The sequence below is a fragment of the Rhinatrema bivittatum genome, chromosome 6 (genome assembly GCF_901001135.1).
Source record: "Rhinatrema bivittatum chromosome 6, aRhiBiv1.1, whole genome shotgun sequence".
NCBI classification, from domain to species: Eukaryota; Metazoa; Chordata; class Amphibia; order Gymnophiona; family Rhinatrematidae; genus Rhinatrema; species Rhinatrema bivittatum.
This window is the reverse complement of record NC_042620.1, coordinates 3,728,728-3,754,618: the sequence shown is the minus strand read 5'-3', so window position 1 is coordinate 3,754,618 and position 25,891 is coordinate 3,728,728. Positions and strand designations below refer to the sequence as shown.

General features: G+C 47.8%; 1 protein-coding gene across 1 annotated transcript in view; it reads left to right on the top strand.

The window, feature by feature from the left end:
- Positions 1 to 25,891, top strand: part of LOC115093344 (autophagy-related protein 9A-like) — a 92,435-nt gene that overhangs the window by 21,867 nt on the left and 44,677 nt on the right. The window contains exons 5-6 of the mRNA XM_029604971.1: positions 21,120 to 21,324; positions 21,480 to 21,610. Coding sequence (XP_029460831.1) covers positions 21,120 to 21,324; positions 21,480 to 21,610 — 336 coding nt within the window. The remainder of the gene's footprint in view (positions 1 to 21,119; positions 21,325 to 21,479; positions 21,611 to 25,891) is intronic.

The window sequence follows — 25,891 nt, the reverse complement described above, 5'->3', positions numbered from 1 at the left end:
TAGAACGGAAAATGTCATAATGCCTCTGTATCGCTCCATGGTGAGACCGCACCTTGAATACTGTGTACAATTCTGGTCGCCGAATCTCAAAAAAGATATAATTGTGATGGAGAAGGTACAGAGAAGGGCTACCAAAATGATAAGGGGAATGGAACAGCTCCCCTATGAGGAAAGACTAAAGAGGTTAGGACTTTTCAGCTTGAAGAAGAGACGGCTGAGGGGGGATATGATAGAGGTGTTTAAAATCATGAGAGGTCTAGAACGGGTAGATGTGAATCGGTTATTTACACTTTCAAATAATAGAAGGACTAGGGGGCATTCCATGAAGTTAGCAAGTAGCACATTTAAAACTAATCGGAGAAAATTCTTTTTCAGTCGATGCACAATAAAGCTCTGGAATTTGTTGCCAGAGGAGGTGGTTAGTGCAGTTAGTGTAGCTGGGTTCAAAAAAGGTGTGGATAAGTTCTTGGAGGAGAAGTCCATTAATGGCTATTAATCAAGTTTACTTAGGGAATAGCCACTGCTATTAATTGCATCAGTAGCATGGGATCTTCTTAGTGTTTGGGTACTTGCCAGGTTCTTGTGGCCTGGATTGGCCTCTGTTGGAAGCAGGATGCTGGGCTGGATGGACCCTTGGTCTGACCCAGTACGGCATTTTCTTATGTTCTTAAGTCCATTGCCACCTCTGTTATCTTGGACCACAGGTTTGGGAAATTATATTTCTTTATCTTTGTATTCTGCACAACACAGGAGGAAATGCATTTCTGTTTCTATTCCTCCAGTGTTGTACTGTATCTAGAGTCCGGGTTCCAGTTCAGGTTCATAATTTATGGTCCCTTAGTCTGTGTTTAGTGAAGGTCTCTCCGTTTTGTTTGTGTGAGTGAAATGAGATATTCTGCTAAGTTTCTGTGGAAGGATTTGTAGCAGTCCAGCTTCTTCTATTTTCTTAGGAGGTGTATTGGTGTTCTGAGGCCTGGTGTAACATTTGCATTTGCCACCTTTTCATAGGTAGGGCTTTTACTGTTTGTGTCCTGAGTGTCCGTGCTGAATTGATATGTCAGGTTTGTTACATAGGTGCCGAGTGTGTTTTTTCCAGGGTTTTGTGTTGTTTCACAGAGAGCCTGGTGTTGGTGGGAGTTTCTGTTGTTACTGAGATGACACCAATATTTGAATATTCTCTTTTGTATGGTGAGTAGTAAGGCAAAGCATCCTAATTCCGCTCTGCACCCATTATTAGGGGAGTTTTTATTGGCAGAACTGGAGATGTAGGATTTTTATCAGGTTCTGTCCCATTCTGTACAATTTGGGATTAATGACAGACCCCAGACCTCACTCCCACATAAGAGAGTTGGTTGAATGATGCCAGCAAATAATGTTATGGGAGGCCCAAGGCTACTGAAGGGCTTCTTTACTGCAGAGTGCCTTTATAGCCAAGTAAAAACCTCCACATGCACAAGGACGGTAACTCTAAAACGAGTGCGCGGGCACCGTGTGTATGTATGCTCCTAATTTTAAGTGGTTACTCAACAAATATACTTTGCATGACTACCTTAGGACTCAGCAGATTTTAAAATTTGCTCACGCGAAGGACATTCCCAGTTTTATGAACTGGTCCATCTCAAGGTCATCCTGACCCCCCTGGTTCTTCATCCTGCACTGCCCCCTGTTGACCCAGACCCCTCACCCTGTCGTTTTAGGTCTAAAAAGCGATTTCTGCAGAGATAAATGTGCGTGGCTAACAATCCCCAAATTTAAAATATGGATTTACAGGCATCCTTTTTGGCTCCACTCTGCGACGCCTTTGACTCACTCCAACTCCGCCCCCCTTAACTTGTGCATGCGCATATACGCAAATAATTTGTGGCTTTTAAAATACGTCTTCCTCACACAAGGCCCATATACTCGCATATATTTATTTATTTATTTATTTATTTATTTAACTTCTTTTACTATACCGATACTCAATAGAACAGAGGGGAAACCAATTAACATCTAGGTAGAAAGTAAAGTAACATTAAACAGGGAGCGTAAAACATGGGAGATGGAAGACAGGACAGATTTTAAACTATATATTTGGATATATGGGTCTTTTAACACGAGCCACAATTTCAAAATTCACCCCTTAGTGTCAGGCCAAGGTCTGTATTGTCCTCGAGTGCCACACACAGGCCAGGTTTTCAGGAGGCAGTGCATGCACATCTTTCTCATGCATACTCATTGTGGATATCCTGAAAGCCTGGCCTGTTTGTGGCACGCGAGAACTGGAGTTCACCATCCTTGCTCTTGTACTTGGTTGTTTAGGTAAAATTTTAATTTATTTTGGAGATGTCTTGCTTTTTTTGTCTTTTCCACATCCATCTGTAGGGCCCTTGATTTACAGTAAGTTTCTAGCAGCTCTAGATTTTTTACGAACCCTATGGGTTTGAGGCTAACGTAGAAATGATGTTAGATAAAGACCAAAATGGTTCATCCTGACTGCTCAATTGAAATTCCTTCACTTTGGATAGATGAGCAGATAGGGTCCCCTGTACAACCCAAAACCAGCTCTCCCCTCCCCCATGTCTTTTACCTCACCTCTCAACTTGTTTTTCACTACTGCCCTGCATATCTGAGCTGAGCGGACCAATAGGACAGCAAACGATCTGGGGGCAGGAGGCTGGCTGAAGATTTGCTGCCTTCCAGCTGGACAAAATGGTCAGACAGAGAAATCAGGCAGTGTAGTAATAATGGAAGTTTCAATTACCCCAATATTGAGTGGGTAAATGTAACATCAGGACTTGCTAGAGACATAAAGTTCCTGGATGTAATAAATGACTGCTGCCTGGAGCAATTGGTTCAGGAACCAACAAGAGAGGGAGCCAGGCCTGTGGATTGAGTCGTGGACATCTCAACTCGACCGCGCCCTACCTGTGCCTCGGGTGGGAGGAGCGTCAGCCGAGGAATCATGCAGGAGGAGCGTCAGCAGATCTTCAGGACCTGTTGGAAAGGCGCAGTGGCCATGTCTAATGCACACAGCAGGGCGCAGCCCAGGGACTCCCCTTCTCCGCTATCTCCCTCAGAGGATCATGGTAGTGGGCGGGGGAGTAATAGCACCAACAGTGCACGGGGGCGGCAAAAACCTAAATCATTTACATTTATTAAAATTATTAGTCGCTTAACACAGTCAAAGCCTAAGAAATGTACAAAATAAAACATCCGTAAAATGTCACAAAACCTCACCCAGTACAGAAGACATTAATTGCTAGACATAATAAACAAACAGATCAAATACAGAAGAAAAACATTTACATTAAGCAGACCCTACAACCGTGCCTTATTCAGTGGGGGATTTTGAGAAGACCTCTAAGGCAATTCCTCGGGGCAGGAGTTCCATAGACAAGAAGGTGGATTCCCTGTATGTACCCAAGTCAGTCCAGACTCCTGGGTTTGGCCCCCCTCTAGCAGATGGAGACAGAGCAGTTACCATAACAGCGCTCCGCCTGTAAATAGGATGGTGCCACTTACAGTCCCGGCAGTTTCCTCTGTCTCCAGCAGATGGTGGAGGTGCCACCTACAGTCCGGCAGTGTTCCTCTGTCTCCAGCAGATGGTGGAGGTGCCACCTACAGTCCGGCAGTGTTCCTCTGTCTCCAGCAGATGGTGGAGGTGCCACCTACAGTCCGGCAGTATTCCTGTTTCCAGCAGATGTGGGGGTGCCACCTACAGTCCGGCAGTATTCCTCTGTCTCCAGCAGATGTGGGGGTGCCACCTACAGTCCAGCAGTATTCCTCTGTCTCCAGCAGACGGTGGGGGTGCCACCTACAGTCCAGCAGTATTCCTCTGTCTCCAGCAGACGGTGGGGGTGCCACCTACAGTCCGGCAGTATTCCTCTGTCTCCAGCAGATGGTGGGGGTGCCACCTACAGTCCGGCAGTATTCCTCTGTCTCCAGCAGACGGTGGGGGTGCCACCTACAGTCCGGCAGTGTTCCTCTGTCTCCAGCAGACGGTGGGGGTGCCACCTACAGTCCGGCAGTATTCCTCTGTCTCCAGCAGACGGTGGGGGTGCCACCTACAGTCCGGCAGTGTTCCTCTGTCTCCAGCAGATGGTGGGGGTGCCACCTACAGTCCAGCAGTATTCCTCTGTCTCCAGCAGATGGTGGGGGTGCCACCTACAGTCCAGCAGTATTCCTCTGTCTCCAGCAGATGGTGGGGGTGCCACCTACAGTCCAGCAGTATTCCTCTGTATCCAGCAGACGGTGGGGGTGCCACCTACAGTCCGGCAGTATTCCTCTGTTTCCAGCAGATGGTGGGGGTGCCACCTACAGTCCGGCTGAATTCCTCTGTCTCCAGCAGATGGTGGGGGTGCCACCTACAGTCCGGCAGTATTCCTCTGTCTCCAGCAGATGGTGGGGGTGCCACCTACAGTCCGGCTGAATTCCTCTGTCTCCAGCAGATGGTGGGGGTGCCACCTACAGTCCGGCAGTATTCCTCTGTCTCCTGCCACCTACAGTCTGGCAGTGTTCCTCTGTCTCCAGCAGATGGTGGGGGTGCCACCTACAGTCCGGCTGAATTCCTCTGTCTCCAGCAGATGGTGGGGGTGCCACCTACAGTCCGGCAGTATTCCTCTGTCTCCTGCCACCTACAGTCCGGCAGTGTTCCTCTGTCTCCAGCAGATGGTGGGGGTGCCACCTACAGTCCAGCAGTATTCCTCTGTCTCCAGCAGATGGTGGGGGTGCCACCTACAGTCCAGCAGTATTCCTCTGTCTCCAGCAGATGGTGGGGGTGCCACCTACAGTCCGGCAGTATTCCTCTGTCTCCAGCAGATGGTGGGGGTGCCACCTACAGTCCGGCAGTATTCCTCTGTCTCCAGCAGATGGTGGGGGTGCCACCTACAGTCCGGCAGTATTCCTCTGTCTCCAGCAGATGGTGGGGGTGCCACCTACAGTCCGGCAGTATTCCTCTGTCTCCAGCAGATGGTGGGGGTGCCACCTACAGTCCGGCAGTATTCCTCTGTCTCCAGCAGATGGTGGGGGTGCCACCTACAGTCCGGCAGTATTCCCCTATCTCCAGCAGATGGTGCGGGTGCCAAACCTACAGTCTGGGCTGTGTGGGAGTTTGCTTTGGAAGTTAGACAAAAAACCACCTAACTCTGACTAAGAGGCAATATGAAGGAGGTGTATATTGCCTCTTTGATGTGTAGTCTTAGAGATGTATAAGTAATAATGATAAAGTTCTTTATTATACTTTTTATGGATAGTAGATATTAACATGTCTAATTCTATGTTCCCTACCAGCAGGTGGAGTCAGAACAATTAGAACTTTGAGGCACTGCTACATAACCTGAGGTGCCACCTGCAGTCCCTCAGTATTTCTCTGACTCCAGCAGGTGGTAGGGTGCATCTCCTGCAGTCTTCCTAGTTTCTTAATTATTTTTTTAGTTAGAGTTTAAAAGGATTTTTTCTTTTTGATTAGGTTGCTTCCTGAGGTGTTAGGCACCTTCGTGGGCCATCCCTCAGTGGAAGCTGGGCATCCAGGGGGTTGGATCCCCTGTCTAGGTCTCGCCCGCTTCAGCTCAGTGGTGGAAAGCCAGGGGCTCCTGACTACTCCTCACCAAGGCTGCTTTATCTGCTCCCTCTCCTCCTGCACTAATTTGGCTCCGTAAAGTTTTCTGTAAAATAAACAAAAAGAAGTTTAGCCGACGGCCATCCTTCTCCTCTGAGGTAAGGCGTCGGTGCAGTGGGGGCCTGCCTATAGCGGCTGTTTCGGGAGTTTGGCAGCATGTTCCTTCAGCTCCCGGGGCTCCGGGGCGTTCCCTGAAGGAGAGGGTGAGTTTGGTTTTGCACCCGTTTGCGCCGAGTTTCGCCGAGTTTTCAGCACTGCTCGCGCTGTTTGGGCTGCCGGCATTGAATTTTTTATTTATTTCTTCCCGTGCCGACGGACAGCGCCGGCAGCAACTTTTCCCCTCACAGTTCGACCGCGTGGCTGCGCGGTCTGTGTTATGGGCCTTTGCTCAAAATCGCTGGCCTTCATGCATGTGGGGCACACAGTCAGGCACTAGATGCAGCTTCCATGTGCGCTGCCTGCGCCTTAAGCATAGAGGGCTTGTCGGGGCCTGTTGACCCTTCCCGCGGAAGGGGGAGGGAGTGCCTCATGCGGCGGAGCGGGGGATGGAGGTTCTCCATCCATTTTAGCCCATGTGGGGGAGGATCTCGTGGGTGATGTCACCCCTTGCGATTCTGGGGAGGGGGACCCAGAGGGGTTTTCCCCTGAATTCATTTTACTCATGCACCAGGCCTTTCTAGCTAGAAGGCATGCGGCGCCTAAGAGGGTTTGACATCTGGTGGATCTGTCAGGACCCCTGGTAAGAAGGCATGGGTTGCAGATCCGCAGCAGCGTCTGGGGGAGCAGCCTCACCAGATGGGAGACACCCTCCAGGTGCTACAAGATCCAGGTGTGGGGTAGGGCGCTTCGACAATCCCGGGAACGACTCCAGGGGCAGACCCAGACCTCATTCAGGATCCAGGGGACATTGATCCTGATGATCCCGATGGTGACGATCTCACATCTGCTGAGGGAGATGATCCCAGCGTAGTCCGCCTTTTTAAGTGGGACGAGATGAGGCCCCTAATTCCCCAGGTCTTGGATGTTCTGGGTCTTAAGGTTTCTCAGGAAAAATCTGACAATGAAGGGGTTAATCCTGTCCTTGATAGCATTCGGGGTCCTACAACCTCTTTCCCGTTGCCCAAGAAGGTCCACAAGCTGGTAACCCGCGAGTGGGATGCTCCGGATGCGGGGCTGAAGGTTGGCAGGGCTATGGCAAAACTATACCCCATGTCTACAGATGTTTTAGACCTTCTGAAGATTCCAAAGATGGATGCGGCAGTCTCTGCAGTCACAAAAAAGACCATTATTCCAGTAGCAGGGGCTGCAGCTTTGAAAGACATGCAAGACCGCAAACTGGAGATCCATTTGAAGCGGGTTTTTGAAGTTGCCACTTTCAGTCTTCGGATGGCAGTTTGCACGAGCCTTATGCAGAGGGCATGCCTGTGCTGGGTTCAGGACTCTGCTTCCACGTCGGGGTCTGGTGGCAATGGACCGCTACAAGCTGCCCGTCTGGAGGCTGGCATCGCTTATGTTGCGAATGCATTTTATGACCTGGTGCGCACTTCAGCTCGAAGTATGGTATCAGTGGTGGCGGCGCGTCGACTCCTCTGGCTGAGCAATTGGGTGGCGGATTTGTCCTTGAAGTCGCAGCTTTGTAATCTCCCCCTTTAAGGGCAAGCTCCTTTTCGGGGACGACCTCGATAAGTTGGTTAAGCTGCTCGGGGAATCCAAAGGCAATAAATTGCTGGAAGATAGGAGATCTTCAAAGAAGGTTTTTCCTCCTCGGGCTCGTTTTTGAGATTCTCGCCGGTATAGAGCCGCCAGATATACTACGCCTTCTGGTCCTAAACAAACTACGGGATGCCAGCAGTCCTTTCGCGGTGGTCGCCGCTCCGGTAAGGACTCTGGAAACCTCGGTGCCGGAAACAGTAAACCCTCCCAATGAAGCTACGAGCACCCATTCCGTCGTCGAAGCTGTCGGAGGCAGATTATCCAACTTTTACACGGAATGGGCAAGGATTACCTCGGACCGCTGGATCCTGGAAGTGATCAGAGACGGCTACGCTCTAGAATTTTCGCAACCAGTTCAGGAGGTTTTTGTGGAGTCCCACGTGGCCTCCCACATCAAGCGCGAGGGGGTGCAAGCGACCCTGCAGAGTCTTCTCGAGCTCAGGGCTATTGTCCCAGTTCCGGAGGCACAGCAGGGACGAGGCCGATACTGTTTACTTTGTGGTCCCCAAAAAGGAGGGCACATTTCGTCCCATCCTCGATCTGCAGAAGGTAAACCATTGTCTTCGGATTCCTCGTTTTTGAATGGAGACCCTGAGGACAGTAATGGCGGTGGTACGGAAAGGGGAGTTTCTAGCGTTGCTGGACCTCACGGAGGCGTACCTGCACATTCCAATCCGATTCAGCCACCAAAGGTTTCTGCGCTTCAAGGTTTTGGGGCAGCACTTCCAATTTCGAGCCCTCCCATTTGGATTCGCCACAGCTCCTCGAACTTTCACCAAGGTGATGGTGGTGGTTGCGGCCTTCCTTCACAAGGAAGGAATTTTAGTCCATCCTTATCTGGGCGACTGGTTGATCCACGCGAAGTCTCAGGACGACTGCGAGAGATCATTGATGACCCACCCTCGGGTGGGTCATCAATGTGCAGAAGAGTCACTTGGAACCCACCCAAGACCTGATTTACTTGGGAGCTCGGTTCGATACCTTGTGCAGCAAAGTGTTTCTGGCGACAGACCAAGTGACAAAGTTACAAGGCCAAATCCATGCCCTTCTCCAGAGAGAGAATCCGACAGTCTGGCATCATCTGCAAATCCTGGGATCCATGGCATCCACCTTGGACTTGGTTCCGTGGGTGTTCGCTCACTTACGACTGTTACAGCATGCGCTTTTGTCGTGATGGAGTCCAGTGTCTGAGCAGTTCCACCTACCAATGCCGCTGCTTCCAGAATCCAGAGTCATTCTGTCATGGTGGCTTTCGAGCAACAATCTGGAACAGGGGGTGGACTTGGATCCCTCGAATTGGCTGATAATCTCCACCAATGCCAGTCTATCTGGTTGGGGAGCAGTGTGTGCAGACAAGTCCGCCCAAGGACTCTGGTCGCCGATGGAAGGATCCTGGTCTATCAATCATCTTGAGACGCAAGCCGTTCGACTTGCCCTGCAAGCATTCCTACCCTGGATCCAGGGCAGAATGGTACAAGTGTTCTCCGACAATGCGACGATGATGGCTTACATCAACAGGCAAGGCGGGACGAGAAGTCCTGCAGTAGCGCTCGAGGTGCGACTCCTTTTTGCCTAGGCGAAGCGTCATCTCAGCGGGATTGCCGCTTCTCTTGTCACAGGAGTAGAGAATGTTCAGGTGGACTTCCTCAGCAGACAACAGCTCGACCAAGGAGAGTGGGAGCTGTCCCTCGAAGCGTGGAACCTCATCTGTGCAAGGTGAGGCATACCACAGTTAGATCTGATGGCAACACAGGCAAATTCGAAGACAGAACACTTCTTCAGCTGTCGACGGGAGAGGGGCTCGGTAGGGCTCGACGTTCTGGTGTGCCCTTGGCCCACGGCAATTCTACTGTATGCCTTCCCTCCATGGCCCCTCATCGGTCGGATTCTCCGTCGAATAGAACTCCATCCAGACAGGGTGGTTCTCGTAGCGCCAGAGTGGCCAAGTCGCCCATGGTTCGCGGATCTAGTTCGCATGGCTCTAGTCTAGAGGGTCCCTTGCAGCTTGCTCATCTGCCACATCTGCTTCGGCAGGGACCCATGTTTTCAGATTGGGAGGATCACGTCTCTCTCGCGGCTTGGCTTTTGAGAGGCGACATTTACGTTTGAAGGGTTATTCCAAACAGGTCATTTCCATGCTCCTGCAGGTGAGACGCCCAGCCACCTCTATGGCCTATGTTAGAGTCTGGAAACTGTTTGAGACGTGGTGCCACCAGCGTTCCTGAGATCCGTTAGCAGTGCAACAGGGACTCGCTAAGGGGTAGGCGTTCAATTCCCTTCGTGATCAAGTGGCGGCTCTGGGTGCTTTGATTGGAAAGTTTAACGGCTGTTTGCTTGCAGTGCACCTGGATATTGCTCGGTTTCTCAAGGGTTAAGCATTTAAGGCCTCCCGTCCGTTCTGTGTGTCCAGATTGGAGTTTGAACCTAGTGCTTTGGGTACTATCTGGTCCCCCTTTCGAGCCTCTACGCAGAGCTTTGCTGAAGGATCTGATGTTGAAAACTGTGTTTTTGGTGGGCATTTGCTCAGCTCGTTGGATTTCAGAGTTACAGGCGTTGTTGTGTCGTGACCCTTTTCTTCGGATCTATGACGATAGGGTGTCATTACGCACGGTTCCGTCCTTCATTCCGAAGGTTATATCGGTCTTTCATGTCAATCAGACTGTAGAGCTTCCGGGGTTCCCTCAGTGGTCGCGGGAGTCCTCTTAGGGCAGAGACCTTCATCTTTTGGAAGTGCGACGCATCTTATTGCGGTACCTGGAAGTTACCAATGACTTTCGACGTTCCGATCATTTGTTCATTCTCTTTGGTGGTCCCAAAAAGAGGGACAAAACATCTAAGGCGTCCATCACTAGTTGGATTAAAGAGGCCATTTGTTCGTCATATATAGCCCACGGACGTCAAGTGACTATGGGGCTCAGAGCTCATTCCACTAGGGCCCAGGCTACTTCCTGGGCAGAATGTCAGTTGCTGTCACCTCAGGAGGTCTGTAGGGTGGCTGTGTGGTCCTCACTTCACACTTTCACTAAACATTATTGACTAGACGTTAAGGCTTCTGATGAATCGTCCTTCAGTGAGAGTGTCCTGCGTCCAGGTCTTTCGGGTTTCCGCCCAGTGTAGGATGGCTTGGGTACATCCCACTTCTCTGGACTGATCTGGGTATGTTCAGGAAATGAAAATTGGTTCTTACCTGCTAATTTTTATTATAAGAACATAACAAATTGCCATGCTGGGTCAGACCAAGGGTCCATCAAGTCCAGCATCCTGTTTCCAACAGAGGCCAAACCAGGCAACAAGAACCTGGCAATTACCCAAACACTAAGAAAATCCCATGCTACTGATGCAATTAATAGCAATGGCTAATCCCTAAGTAAACTTGATTAATAGCCGTTAATGGACTTATCCCCCAAGAACTTATCCAAATCTTTTTTGAACCCAGCTACACTAACTGCACTAACCACATCCTCTAGCAACAAATTCCAGAGCTTTATTGTGCGTTGCGTGAAAAAGAATTTTCTCCGATTAGTCTTAAATGTGCTATTTCCTAACTTCATGGAATGCCCCCTAGTCCTTCTATTATTTGAAAGTATAAATAACTGAGTCACATCTACTCGTTCAAGACCTCTCATGATCTTAAAGACCTCTATCATATCCCCCCTCAGCCGTCTCTTCTCCAAACTGAACAGCCCTAACCTCTTCAGCCTTTCCTCATAGGGGAGCTGTTCCCATCCCCTTTATCATTTTGGTTGCCCTTCTCTGTACCTTCTCCATCGCAACTATATCTTTTTTGAGATACAGCGACCAGAATTGTACACAGTATTCCAGGTGTGGTCTCACCATGGAGCGATATAGAGGCATTATGACATTTTCCGTTTTATTAACCATTCCCTTCCTAATAATTCCTAACATTCTGTTTGCTTTTTTGACTGCTGCAGCACACTGAGCCAACGATTTTAAAGTATTATCCACTATGATGCCTAGAACTTTTTCCTGGGTGGTAGCTCCTAATATAGAACCTAACATCGGGTAACTACAGCAAGGGTTAGTTTTTCCTTATATGCAACACCTTGCACTTGGCCACATTAAATTTCATCTGCCATTTGGATGCCCAATCTTCTAGTCTTGCAAGGTCCTCCTGTAATGTATCATAATCTGCTGGTGATTTAACTACTCTGAATAATTTTGTATCATCCTCAAATTTGATAACGTCACTCGTCGTATTCCTTTCCAGATCATTTATATATATAAAAGCCATTAAGCCCGTTAAAACGGGCAACATTAATTTTTTTTTCAGTCCATTTTCGAACACAGCACCCTTCTACACTTTTTCTCCCTCACTCCCCCTTCCCCTCGTTCACTCACCTCCTTCCCTCCACTCAGTCTTACTCACCCTCTGTCTCCCACTGCCTCCCTCCCCTCACTCTCACCTCCCTCCCCTTCCCTTCCCTCAGTCACTCCCCACCCTCTCTCAATCCCATCCCCTCTCCCTCAGCCCTCCTCCACTCCCTTTTTCTCTGCTCCACAACTTCTTACCCTTCCACTTACTCACATCCCTCTCTCACCTCCCCCTCATTCTCCTCCCTCATTCTCCCTCTCACCTCCCTCCCTCTCCCTCTCTCCTTCCTCGCTACTGGCTGCCGTTCCTCGTCGCCGCTGCCGCCACAGCCGTTCACCGCCATGTTGATATCCAGCTGACGCTCGCCGCTGACGCTCCTCATCGCCGCCGCTCGACGACGCCATGTTGATAGCCAGCTGACGCTCGCTGAGACCAACGTGCTTGCCCGCACATGCGCAGTAGAGCTGCTCTCTACTGCGCATTTGCGGCACGTCGGTCAAGCTTCATTTATTAGGATAGATTGAAAAGCACCGGTCCAAGTACAGATCCCTGAGGCACTCCACTGTTTACCCTTTTCCACTGAGAAAATTGACCATTTAATCCTATTCTCTGTTTCCTGTCTTTTAACCAGTTTGTAATCTTCGAAAGGACATCAGCTCCTATCCCATGACTTTATTTTTCTTAGAAGCCTCTCATTGAGGGACTTTGTCAAACGCCTTCTGAAAATCCAAATACATTACATCTACGGGTTCACCTTTGTCCACATGTTTATTAACCCCTTCAAAAAAATGAAGCAGATTTGTGAGGCAAGACTTCCTTTGGGTAAATCCGTGTTGATTGTGTTCCATTAAATCATGTCTTTCTATATGCTCTACGATTTTGATCTTGAGAATAGTTTCCACTATTTTTCCCGTTACTGAAGTCAGGCTCACTGTTCTATAGTTACCCGGATCGCCCCTGGAACCTTTTTTAAATATTGGGGTTACATTGGCCACCCTCCAGTTTTCAGGTACAATGGATGATTTTAATGATAGGTTACAAATTTTAACTAATAGATCAGAAATTTCATTTTTGAGTTCCTTAATTACCCTAGGATGCATACCATCCAGTCCTGGTGATTTGCTACTCTTTAGTTTGTCAATCTGGCCTACTACATCTTCCAGGTTCACAGGATTTCGTTCAGTTCATCTGATTCATCACCCCTGAAAACCATCTCTGGATTTGGTATCTCCCCAACATCCTCATTAGTAAACACAGAGGCAAAGAATTCATTTAGACTTTCTGCAATGGCTTTATCTTCCCTAAGAGCCCCTTTAACCCCTCAGTCATCTAATGGTCCAACTGACTCCCTCACAGGTTTCTTGCTTTGGATATATTTATAAAAAGTTTTTACTATGAGTTTTTGCCTCAATGGCCAACTTCATTTCAAATTCTCTCTTCGCCTGTCTTATCAATGTTTTACACTTAACTAGACAATGCTTATGTTTTATTCTTTTTTCTTCAGATGGATCCTTCTTCCAATTTTGAAGGAAGTTTTTTTTGACTAAAGTAGCCTCTTTCACCTCACCTTTTAACCATGACGGTAATTGTTTTGCCTTCCTTCCACCTTTCTTAATGCGTGGAATACATATGACTGCGCCTCTAGGATTGTATTTTTAAACAATGTCCAAGCCTGTTGAACACTTTTAACCTTTGCAGCTGCACCTTTCAGTTTTTTTCTAAGTATTTTCCTCATTTTATCAAAGTTTCCCTTTTGAAAATTTAGTATTAGAGCTGTAGATTTACTTATTGTCCCCTTCCAGTTATTAGTTTAAATTTGATCATGTTATGATCTCTGTTGCCAAGTGGCCCCACCACCGTTACCTCTCTCACCAAATCCTGCGTTCCACTAAGAATTAAATCTAAAATAGCTCCCTCTCTTGTTGGTTCCTTAACCAATTGCTCCATGAAGCAATCATTTATTACATCCAGGAACTTTATGTCTCTAGCAAGTCCTGATGTTACATTTACCCAGTCAATATTGGGGTAATTGAAATCTAAGAAGCCAGAAGCAGGGTTCTGCACTACAGAGAAATCCAAATCAAAACAGTGCAGATTATAGAATTTTGTGTCCTGATCAAAGGAGGATTCCAAACGTTTTATGTGAAGACAACTTATTATTTTTATTGCGGCAACTCCACTGCATAATATTATCACGGCAAATAATTTTCAAGGTGCCCCAACACGGTCCCGTGTTTCGCCGGTGGCTGCATCAGGGGGACCAACAAGGAATTCATTTAATCTGTAATTCAAAAATGGTTAACAATCAGGAAAATAACAATGGACTAAAGCCGATGTACAACTTAAAACAATAAACAATGAACATACCTTGGTACGAAATATTCAAAAAATGGCAGTGATGACAGCTCGTTTTTTGGCTAGAGGTTACCCCAACAAAGTCATTCGGAATGCTTTTAAACGAGCATTTCACGTCAATCGCGATTTACTTTTTTGCCTCAGTCTTCTCCATCTGAGCCTTCTAATAACTGTATTCTTCCCTTCTCTCCTTTAAGTCGGGAAGTCATTAAAATTATTCGCGCACATTGGAATTCTTTATCCCTACATCAGTTGTTTCAGGGTTCCCTGCGGTTTACTTTCCGCAGAGGGCGCAATCTAAGGGATAGATTGGTGCATGCATTTCAAGGTCGGGTTGATGCGACCCCTTCTGGAGAATGCCTACATCAGCCTTGTGGTCATTGTACTGCTTGCCACCATACGGAGTCCCTTTCATTTATTCAACATCCTATCACTCAAAATTTTTTTTATTTAAAATCTAATTCTGATTGTACGTCACAGGGTGTCATTTACGTGATCAAATGTCCCTGCCCCATGTTATACGTTGGCAAAACCTCCCGGAAAATTAAAACCAGAATTTTTGAACATTGTTCAAATATCCGTACATCTCGTGACCAAGAACCCCTGGTCTCTCACTGGATAAGTTTGTCTCACAATATCGCTGACTTATGGTTCGCTGTCATTGAGGTAGTTCCAAAGCCATTCCGGGGGGGTAATTATTTAGAACATTTGGGCAGACAAGAGCAAAAATGGATTTTTACTTTGGACACAGTCTTCCCCAAAGGTTTGAATCGCGAGATTGAATGGCACTTGTTCTCGTAGTTCTGTTCACTGATTAGACTGTCATTTGTTACCCGTCTGTGTACCTGCGGGGCGCTGAGCATCTTGGGAACCGTCGATTGGCTCCCTCGAGAAAGGTGATCATCTCACCTGTAGTTTGGCGCCTAAATTCTGCCTTAAAATACCTGGTCGTACTGAGGGAAAACGCACTCCCTGCCATTTTTTGAATATTTCGTACCAAGGTATGTTCATTGTTTATTGTTTTAAGTTGTACATCGGCTTTAGTCCATTGTTATTTTCCTGATTGTTAACCATTTTTGAATTACAGATTAAATGAATTCCTTGTTGGTCCCCCCGATGCAGCCACCGGCGAAACACGGGACCATGTTGGGGCACCTTGAAAATTATTTGCCGTGATAATATTATGCAGTGGAGTTGCCGCAATAAAAATTATAAGTTGTCTTCACATAAAACGTTTGGAATCCTCCTTTGATCAGGACACAAAATTCTATAATCTGCACTGTTTTGATTTGGGTAATTGAAATCTCCCATTATTATTGCACTGCCAAATTGGTTAGCTTCCCTGATTTCTCTTAGCATTTCATCATCTGTCTGACTATTTTGTCCAGGTGGATGGTAGTATACTCCTATCACTATACTCTTACCCAACACACATGGGATTTCTACCCATATAGATTCTACTGAGCATTTAGTCTCTTGTATGATCTTTATCCTGTTGGACTCTATACCCTCCCGGACATAAAGTGCCACACCCCCACCAAGTTGATCCTCCCTATCATTGCGTTATAATTTATACCCTGATATAGCACTGTCCCATTAAGAACATGCCATACTGGGTCAGACCAAGGGTCCATCAAGCCCAGCATCCTGTTTCCAACAGTGGCCAATCCAGGCCATAAGAACCTGGCAAGTACCCAAAAACTAAGTCTATTCCATGTAACCATTGCTACTGGCAGTGGCTATTCTCTAAGTGAACTTAATAGCAGGTAATGGACTTCTCCTCCAAGAACTTATCCAATCCTTTTTTAAACACAGCTACACTAACTGCACTAACCACATCCTCTGGCAACAAATTCCAGAATTTAATTGTGCGTTGAGTAAAAAAGAACTTTCTCCGATTAGTTTTAAATGTGCCCCATGCTAACTTCATGGAGTGCCCCCTAGCCCTTCTATTATCTGAAAGAGTAAATAACCGATTCACATCTACCCGTTCTAGACCTCTCATGATTTTAAACATCTCTATCATATCCCCCTCAGCCGTCTCTTCTCCAAGCTGAAAAATCCTAACCTCTTTAGTCTTTCCTCATTGGTTATCTTCCTTCCACCAAATGTCTGTGATGCCAATTATGTCAATCTCATCATTTGCTGCTATACACTCTAACTCTCCCATCTTACTTCTTAGACTTCTGGCATTGGCATACAGACATTTCAAAGTGTGTTTTTTGTTTGTATTAACAACCTGCTTGGGATAACAACCTGTTTGGGATAATTCGGAAATGATTAGTTTTGGTGATTTTTTACATATAGGCACATGGACTATGTTTGCTTTTATTGGAACCTCTCTGTTGGGATGCCCTAACTCTCCTGTTTCATTAGTATCCTTCAAGGATATATTCCTCCGAACCATGCGCTGCTGAGCGACTGTCGGCTTTCCCCTTTGTTCTAGTTTAAAAGCTGTTTTATCTCCTTTTTAAAGGTTAGCGCCAGCAGTCTGGTTCCACTCTGGTTAAGGTGGAGCCCATCCCTTCGGAAGAGACTCCCCCTTCCCCAAAAGGTTCCCCAGTTCCTAACAAAACTGAATCCCTCTTCCTTGTATCATCATCGTCTCATCCACGCATTGAGACTCCGGAGCTCTGCCTGCCTCTGGTGACCTGCACGTGGAACAGGGAGCATTTCAGAGAATGCTCCCCTGGAGGTTCTGGATTTAAGCTTTCTACCTAAGAGCCTAAATTTGGCTTCCAGAACCTCCCTCCCACATTTTCCTCTGTCGTTGGTGCCCACATGTACCACAACAGCCGGCTCCTCCCCAGCACTGTTTATAATCCTATCTAGGTGACGCGTGAGGTCTGCCACCTTCGCACCAGGCAGGCAAGTTACCAGGCGGTCCTCATGTCCACCAGCCGCCCTGCTATCTGTAATAACACAGATCAGTCCAGATTCCCACCCCTTCCTTCAGATATCGAAAGACTGTCTTGGTCAGAACCTGCTTAAGTTTTTTTTTGTTGAAGCTCCTTTTTTGCAGACATGATTTATGGAGCAGTTTTTAGCAGTTGTTCGGTCTGGTTTTTGCCAGCGATGAAGTGGTAGTCCAGAAATTTGGTTGGGTGCTACCCTTGGTTATTTAGTTCTGTTAGCATGGGCTTGGGTACAGGTCTATACTGAGGGACTGCGGGTGGCGCTCTCGCTATGTAGCAGTTCTCTGTCTCCACCTGCTGGTAGGGATACACAACCCACTTCTCTGCACTGATCTGTGGTATTACAGGAACGAAAATTAGCAGGTAAGAACCAATTTTCCTTTATTTCATTTGCAGTTTTCTGTCTTTGTAAAAATTATTGAAAAAAAAGGTGGTTTTTTTGTTCCTTTTCCTATTTCTTAGTCAATTTGGCTTAAGAAAAAAACCCAAAAGAAAACCCTTAGTCATAGCCGTGTTGTCTTCAGCCTCCCAGGGATTGTGAAGTCCTGAGAGGCCCATCCCCCACTGGTCGTGAGGCAGCTACATAAGAGGGTCGTGGACTCTAATTTCATTCTTGGGCAGCTTTGGGGCGACACTGGGGAGCCCGGTTCACTCCACCCTACAGGAATCAGCACCTTGGACCACTGCCGGGCAAGTTTCTAAAATAAAAAAATGTATCGAGGCGGCTCTCTCCTTAGGAGCTGGGGTGAGTTATGTTTGAAAGTTTTTCTTGTCATTGTAAATTTCTGTTTTCTCTCGATGCCGCGATCTTCTTCATGCCGCGTATGCGGCTCGGCCCGCACGCGCCTTTCACGGGAGGGCCTCTGCTCCACGTGTTTGCAGGGGGGGGGGGGTTCCTCCAGGGCTGTTAATGCTGTCAATACTGAAAACTAAATCTACCCGAGTGACTGCAGGTCAAGCTGCTGCTGACCCGTTCCCGCTGCCACTTGTGCTGTGGTGGGGGAGGGGTTTTTACCGCCTCCTCTTTCTCCTCGGCAGAGGTTCCCGGGTGAAAGGGACCTTTTACATCATGATTTGCCAGCAACGGAGGAGAGCCCCAAGGGGGTTTCTGACTCCTCCTCTTCCTCATCGGACTTTGTTTTACTGCTCCATAAAGCTTATAAAGCAATAAAATCAGGGAAGCCAGCAGTCTGGCTTAAAATCCGTCTCTCTGGGGTCCAAACCTATTTCCAAGAAACGCTCCAGGTCTCAGGGGGCTGCTGACCCATCGAGGCCTAAGCACCCTCTCCGAACAGGGGTCCCTCAGACTGAATCAGATACCTCTGATCAAGATCCTGACCCTGGGGACCCAGACCCTCGGTCCAAGCCCCCGCAAGGGGTGGATGCTGACGCTGATGTGCATCCGCAGGGTTCAGCGAGGGGCTCGCATGTGACTGAAGGTGGTCCATCTCGTTAGAAGGGAGGAGCTGGGTCCTCTTACCCCTTCTAATTTGGCTGAGCTGGGCATTGAGGGGCCACCTGAGAAATCCAAACTGGGAGCGATGGATCTGTTTTTTTCTGGGGCTGTGAGGCCCTGCTACTTCCTTCCCTTTTCATTTTTCGGCTACGGACTTGCTCTTCCGGGAGTGGGATACTCTGGATCTCGGTTTGAAGGTGAGTAAAGCCATAGATAAGCTATATCCTCTGCCGGAGGATGCTTTAGAGCTACTACGAGTGCCCAGGGTGGACGCGGCGGTGTCCGCGGTTACCAAGAAGACCACGATCCCGGTCACAGGGGCTACAGCACTCAAGGACCTGCAAGACAGGAAGTTGGAGGTGCAGCTTAAAAAGATTTTTGAGGTGTCGGCACTGGGAGTGTAGGCGGCCATGTGCAGCAATTTTACCTTGCAACCAGCTCTGCGCTGTGACACGGGTTTCTCCAATGAGGAGGCCGCCCAAGCAGGACAGCTAGAAGCTTCAATGGCCTACGGTGCTGACGCGCTTCACGATCTGATGCGGACGTCGGCGAGGTCCATGGTATCCGCGGTCTCTGCTCGGAGACTCCTGTGGTTAAGAAACTGGTTGGCGGACGTCTCCTCCAAGGCGGAGCTGGGTTCTTTGCCCTTCAAGGGTAAATTGCTTTTTGGAAAGGACTTGGAAGATCTGATTCAATCTCTGGGAGAGAATAAGCTCCATAGGCTGCCGGAGGACAGACCTAAGTCATGAGGTGCTTTCTCCTCTCGGGCCAGATTCAGAGGGAATCTCCGTTTCCGGCCAGCTAGAGCGCCCAGTTCTTCTTTTTGTCAGGCACCAACCAGATGGCAGTCCTGGTCCCAGTCCTTTCGAGGCAGAAAATTCGGCAGAGCTGGGAATTCCCAGTCTACCTCGGGGAATTCACAGTGAAGGGGCGCTGGTCCATTCCTCGGTGCCTGCGGTAGGGGGCAGACTATGAAGTTACAAAGTAGCACATTTAAAACAAATCGCAGAAAAATCATTTTCATTCAATGCACATTTAAGCTCTGGCATTCACCATTCCCTTCCTAATAATTCCTAACATTCTGTTTGTATTTTTGACCACCACGGCACACTGAGCCAACAATTTCAATGTAATAACTTTGATCCCCAGATCTTTTTTCTTGGTGGTAACTCTTAAAGTAGAACCCAGCATTGTGTAATTATAGCATGGGTTATTTTTCCCTATATGCAACACCTTGCACTTGTCCACATTAAATTTCATCTGCCATTTGGATGCCCAGTTTTCCAGTGTCCAAGGTCTTCCTGCAATTTATCACAATCTGCTTGTGATTTAACTACTCTGAACAATTTTGTATCATCTGCAAATTTGATTATCTCACTCGTCGTATTTCTTTCCAGATCATTTATAAATATATTGAACAGTAAGGGTCCCAATACAGATCCCTGAGGCACTCCACTGCCCACTCCCCTCCACTGAGAAAATTGCCCATTTAATCCTACTCTCTGTTTCCTGTCTTTTAGCCAGTTTGTAATCCACGAAAGGACATCGCCACCTATCCCATGACTTTTTACTTTTCCTAGAAGCCTCTCATGAGGAACTTTGTCAAACACCTTCTGAAAATCCAAGTATACTATATCTACACCGGTTCACCTTTATCCACATGTTTATTAACTCCTTCAAAAAAGTAAAGCAGATTTGTGAGGCAAGACTTGCCCTTGGGTAAAGCCATGCTGACTTTGTTCCATTAAACCATGTCTTTCTATATGTTCTGTGATTTTGTTCTTTAGAATAATTTCCATGATTTTCCTACCACTGAAGTCAGGCTCACCAGTCTGTAGTTTCCCCGATTACTTCTGAAGCCCTTTTTAGATTTCGGGGTTATATTGGCAACCTTCTAGTCTTCAGGTACAGCTGATGATGATAATGGTAGGTTACTAATACTTGTAATATGTCTGAAATTTCATTTGAGTTCCTTCAGAACCCTGGGATGCATACCATCTGGTCCAGGTGATTTGCTATCAGTCTGGCCTACCACATCTTCCAGGCTCACCATGATTTGATTCAGTTCATCCGAATCGTCACCCTTGAAAACTTTTTCTGGAACTGGTATCACCCCAACATCCTCTTCAGTAAACACCGAAGCAAATAATTCATTTAGCCTTTCTGTGATAGCCTCATCTTCCTAAGTGTCCCTTTCTCCCTCTCCTTCTCCCCTTGTCTGGAGTGGGGTTCTCTGCAGTTTCTCCCTCCTCTTTCTTACATGGGGCTCCCCCCCCCCCCCCCCCCACACACACACATGAGTGGAGCTCTCTCTTCCCCTGTTGGGAGTGGGACTTTTTGCTCTGTCTCTCCCTCTGTCTACAGTGGTCTCTCTCTTTCTCCACCTCCCCCTGTCTGGAGTGAGGCGCTCTCTCTCTTTCTTCTTTGACAGGAGTAGAGCTCTCTGCTTTCTCTCTTCCCCAGTCTGTAGTGGAGCTCTCAGTTCTCCTCCCCCCTTCTGGAATGAAATATTTCTCCTTCCCTCCCCTGACTAGAATGGAGCTCTCTGTTGTCTCTCTCTTTCTCCTCCTCCCCTGACTGGAGTCTCTGCTGTCTCTCTCCCTCCGAATAGAGTGGGGTGCTCTTCTCTCTCCCCCCCCCCCCCCCCCCAGCTAATCTGGAATGGCGCTCACTCTCTCGCTCCCTGTCTGGAATGGAGTTGTCTGGTCTCTATTTCTCAAGTGTAGCTAAGTTCTTATCCTCTTGCAGGCACACCAGCGGCATACACGGATGGAGCCTGAGCGACACGTGTGGCACCGAGACGATAGTGATGAGAGTGCTGACAGTGTGCAAGAGAACACACAGAGTTCCATCCCCCGGTCTGCCAGCTACCCTCTTCCTTCAGTACATCCTGCCACGGAGGAGTCCTCTGCCCTGCAGAGCGGATTCCAGCGCCGATACGGGGGCATAACAGGTATTGTGGCTCATGCAACCTCTTCTCCTTTTATTTGGCTCCCGATCCTCCTCCTCTCTCTCTTTAGATGTCCCTGCGGCATCAGTAAGATGGGTTCAAACTCTGAGCAAATATTTCATTTCTAACAGCTTGTTCTCTCTCTTGCTCATTGCTAGATCCAGGCACAGAACACAGAGCCCCTGCTTCTTTCTCCCCTCAGCCAATGGGGGGCTGGGCTGAAGAAGGACAGGCAGAGACTGTGCAAGAGGAGGGTCCTGAGGATGAGCGTCTGCCTCCAGTACACAAGGTACAGAGACAGTGTCCTTCACGACATGCAGGAGACAAGCTTCAAAGCTCTTTCCCCAGCTTGGTTGTCCTCCTAAGTCTTCCTAAAATTACATGTGGGCTTCTACAGCCTGCAGACTCTTAGGCGTTCCCAGGGGCGATGAGGTCATCAAGGTGAATAGCATACATAGGTTTGTTTTCAATACATTTGTTTTCAAATTATTTTTCAGGAAAAATCCGTGGGTGCTTCTTACTTGCAGAATTAGTTTGAAGCCCATGTAAAATTCTTATGAAAATTAGTGATAAGGAAACTGAATGTCACAGCACTTCAGCTTTCTGAAAATTGCTCCCAGAGAGGAGAATTTTCCCCTGACTCGGGCTGTGTTTCGTGAAGACTGCGAAGTGAGGGAGCCTGATGATAATAAAGGTCAAAATCAAAGAGAGCATTTTCATAAATGGACTTATATATCTGATAATACAGGTAAACTGTGTGCGAAAACTATTCTTCTGCTTACCCCTAAGTTGTGAGAGCCTCAAATCAAATTAAGAATTATAATTAAACAGCATTCAATCTGAAATAGGAAACAATATATGAAACTGTAATGTAAGTACCCTGAAAAACATACATTTCCCTGTACGTAACCAGAATCAACCCAGACTGCTGGGTTATGCCTCCCTTCCAGCAGATGGAGACAGAGAGAAACTTGAAGGGCACCCCTGTAAGTAGGATGTGCCACCTGCGGTCCTGGCTAATTGACTCGAAACAAGAAAAAAAAAAAAAAGAGTTGCAGTGGCAGAAGTTCTTTAAATTTGTTTGGCTGAAACAGAGTTTCAAAAAAAAAAAAGAGCCAGGCCTCCTGAAGAGCAGTTATTTCTCCTCGCTAGGCCTGCCGTGTGCTTTGCCCTTCACTCCAGTGTACCAGGAGCAGCAGCCGGTGAGTGACTGGGGGGATTTACCGGTGGGCCGATCCCTCCCCCCCCGACCCAGAGACATCCGCGGTTGTTTCTGAACCTCTCTGGAAGAAGGACCGATTGTTCATACTCCAAGGTAGGAGAAAACAGGGTGAGCCAGCACTGCAGGATACGGCCTTGTATGTTGATGCTGAGCAGCCGTTGCCTAGACAGCTTATTCCACTAGGGCTCAGGCAGTATCATGGCTGGAGGTTAGATCGAGATTTGCCATACTGCGACGTGGTCCTCCTTGCATACCTTGGACGTGCAGGCCCAGGAGGACGCAGCCTTTGCATGTGCAGTATTGATCGGACCATGGGGAGCCTCTCACCCTGATCAGAAATAGCTTTGCTGCATCCCATTGATGTGGATCCAACTATCTGAATGGTAAGAAAAGAGACATTACTGCTTATCTGCTAATTTTCTCTGCCTTCCTGCCCTTGGCTGCCAGATGGTTGTGCTAGTGTCCCTCCTGCATGGCTTCGTGTTCAAGTGGTTACTGGTAAGTGTCAATCCACTCCCTAGACTAGTGTTGTTACACTTCTTGTCTGAGCTCGGTGATTTCCTGTTAGCTGAGTGCTGGAGTGGTTGTTAGTTTATCCACAGTTGACTTTTGCAGAGAATACTGGTGGGCTGATGTCAGTGCAGGGTTATCTATACTGTGACATCAGCTTTCCTCCATCTTTATCTGCTGGAAGAGGTGCAAAACCCACTGATGTGGATCCACCTATCCTCATAGTTTTTGGGTACTTGCCAGGTTCTTATGGCCTGGTTTTGGCCTCTGTTGGAAACAGGATGCTGGGCTTGATGGACCCTTGGTCTGACCCAGCATGGCAGGTTCTTATGTTATGTTCTTAAAGAAAAGGAAATGATCAGGTAAGTAGTAATTTCTCCATATAAGCATCAAATTTATTTTGAGAGAAGAAACAACCAATGAGGAAAGGCCTCATATTCAGAAGCTTCTTAAGCCCCTGACCATATGGGAGAAGAGGTAAACAGCATGTGATTTGACGCCCTGACATTTAAGGGGCTATAGGTTTGTTTTCAGGATCCAACCAATCGTACTCCTTGCCTTTCATTGCATGAAAGACATGCAATCAGATCCAACCAATAACATGAAAGACATGCAATCAGATCCAACCAATAACATGAAAGACATGCAATCAGATCCAACCAATAAGATGAAAGACATGCAATCAGATCCAACCAATAAGATGAAAGATATGTAATCAGATCCAACCAATAACATGAAAGACATGAATCTTGCTCCTTGATTGCATAAGATAGCACCATAAAGGAGTGGGACCTGAGGCCTGATTTTTGGGGGCTCAAATGCTCAGCCCCAACTTATCCAGGCAACGCAGACAACTTGGGCGTACGACCAGATAGCCAGATCCAGCCCAGCCACAGATGTAACCAGAAGGAGACAGACCAAACCATGCTGAGGTGGGCTTCAGACCAGAAGGAGACATGCAGAGGCGATATGGACTCCTGGCTACATTAAAAGTAAGAAAAGGAGGGACACTGGATAGTTAGAAGCACTATTTGCATATCATGTAGTATAAGGAATTGAAAATTGAACAATTGAATACTGAAATATAAATTTACCTATACATATTTACCACAAATAAATTACATTATATACTGTGCCAAAGTGAGTGTCAGAACGTATATGTATGAGGCACGGCTGCTGACCTATGTCACCCGTCATTCTATTTTTCAATCAGGCTTAAATCTCACGGGTACATGATCTATTCTTCCTAAACATATCCAGATCAGTCCAGACCAGTGAGTTATGCATCCCTTCCAGCGGATGGAGTCAGAGAACAAAACTTTGAGGCACTGCTACATAACTGAGAGTGCCACCTGCAGTCTCTCAGTATTTCTCTGACTCCAGCAGATGGTAGAGCTGCACGTGCAGGCTGTTAGTTAAAACAAGAAAAAAAAAAAAGGAAAAAGAGAGATCTTTTGTTTTACAGTAGTTTTAGGTTCCAGATCACTGACGCTCCCTGAGATGCTAGGCATCTTGATGGGCCATCCCTCAGGTGGAGCCGAGCCGCCGGGGGGTTGGATACCCCTGACTGGGTTCGCTCGCAGCATACCGGATGGACCGATAACCAGGGGTCCTGGCTCCCTTGACCCTCTGACGTTCCTTCTCTGCCTTCTTCCTCTGGGCAGGGAAGTACCCGCTTAAAGTTTCTTTAAGTTTCTTGTTTAAAAAAAAAAACAGTAGCGTACAAGAAGCAGAAGAGCAGAGCTTAGCAGGAACTTCAGTGGGGAGGGCCTAGTCAGGGGGAGCTGTCAGCCAGGGCCAGGAGGTGCAGGACTGAGCGGTGGTTGCCTGGTTGTTAACCCGGGGCTCCGTGGGTTCGCGGTCAATTGGACCTCCTCGATGCAGGAGGTGCCCGGATGCACCGTTGACCCCTGATGCAGTGGGGCAAAAGATGATCCTGATCCTGACGAGTTCCTGTCCCAGAGGGAGACAATCCGCAGATAGTACGTCTGTTTAAAAAGGATGAACTGTGTCCCCCCCATCTCACAGGGGCTCGAGGAATTAGGAGTGAAGGTCACTCAGGAAGAATCAGATAATGAGGGTGTTAACCCAGTCCTGGATGGGCTGGAGGTGCAAATTAAACAGATGTTTGAGGTCTCAGCGTTGAGTCTTCGGGCAGCTGTCTGTGCCAGTTTAATGCACAGGGCCTGTCTCTGTTGGGTTCAGAAGGCCTGACGCAGACATCTGCAGCGGTCTGCGGTGCATTGTAGGCCGCAAGTCTGGAGGCAGGCATAGCCTTCATGGCAGATGCTTTGTATGATTTGGTGCGTATGTCTACTCACTGCATGTTCTCCTCGGTAGCGCCTCGTAGGCTGCTGTGGCTACGTAACTGGTCAGCCGATTTATCATCCAAGGTCCAGCTCTGTAATCTTCCCTTTAAGGGGAAGCTGTTATTTGGAGTGGACCTGGATCAGTTGATGAAGGTCCCTTGGGGAGTCCAAGGGGAATAGATTGCCAGAGGACAGGAAGCCCAGTAAAAAGGTGTTCCTTCTTGGGCTCGTTTTCGGGATTCCTGTCTGTTTCATTCCAGCAAGTCCCTTGTCTGTTTCCATCTCGAAACAGGGCAGCGGGCGCCAACTGTTCTTTCATGGAGTACGCAGGTCGGGCAGAGAAAGCGTCAGGCAGGGCACTGGGAGCGGAAAATCAGCCCCATGAAGCCAGTGGTCCCTTCTCCGTAGTAGTAGCTGTAGGATACAGATTGTCCAGCTTCTACGAAGAGTGGGAAAAGATTACCTAAGACCGTTGGGTGCTGGAGGTGTTACGAGAGAGCTACACTCTAGATTTTTTGTGCCCACCTTG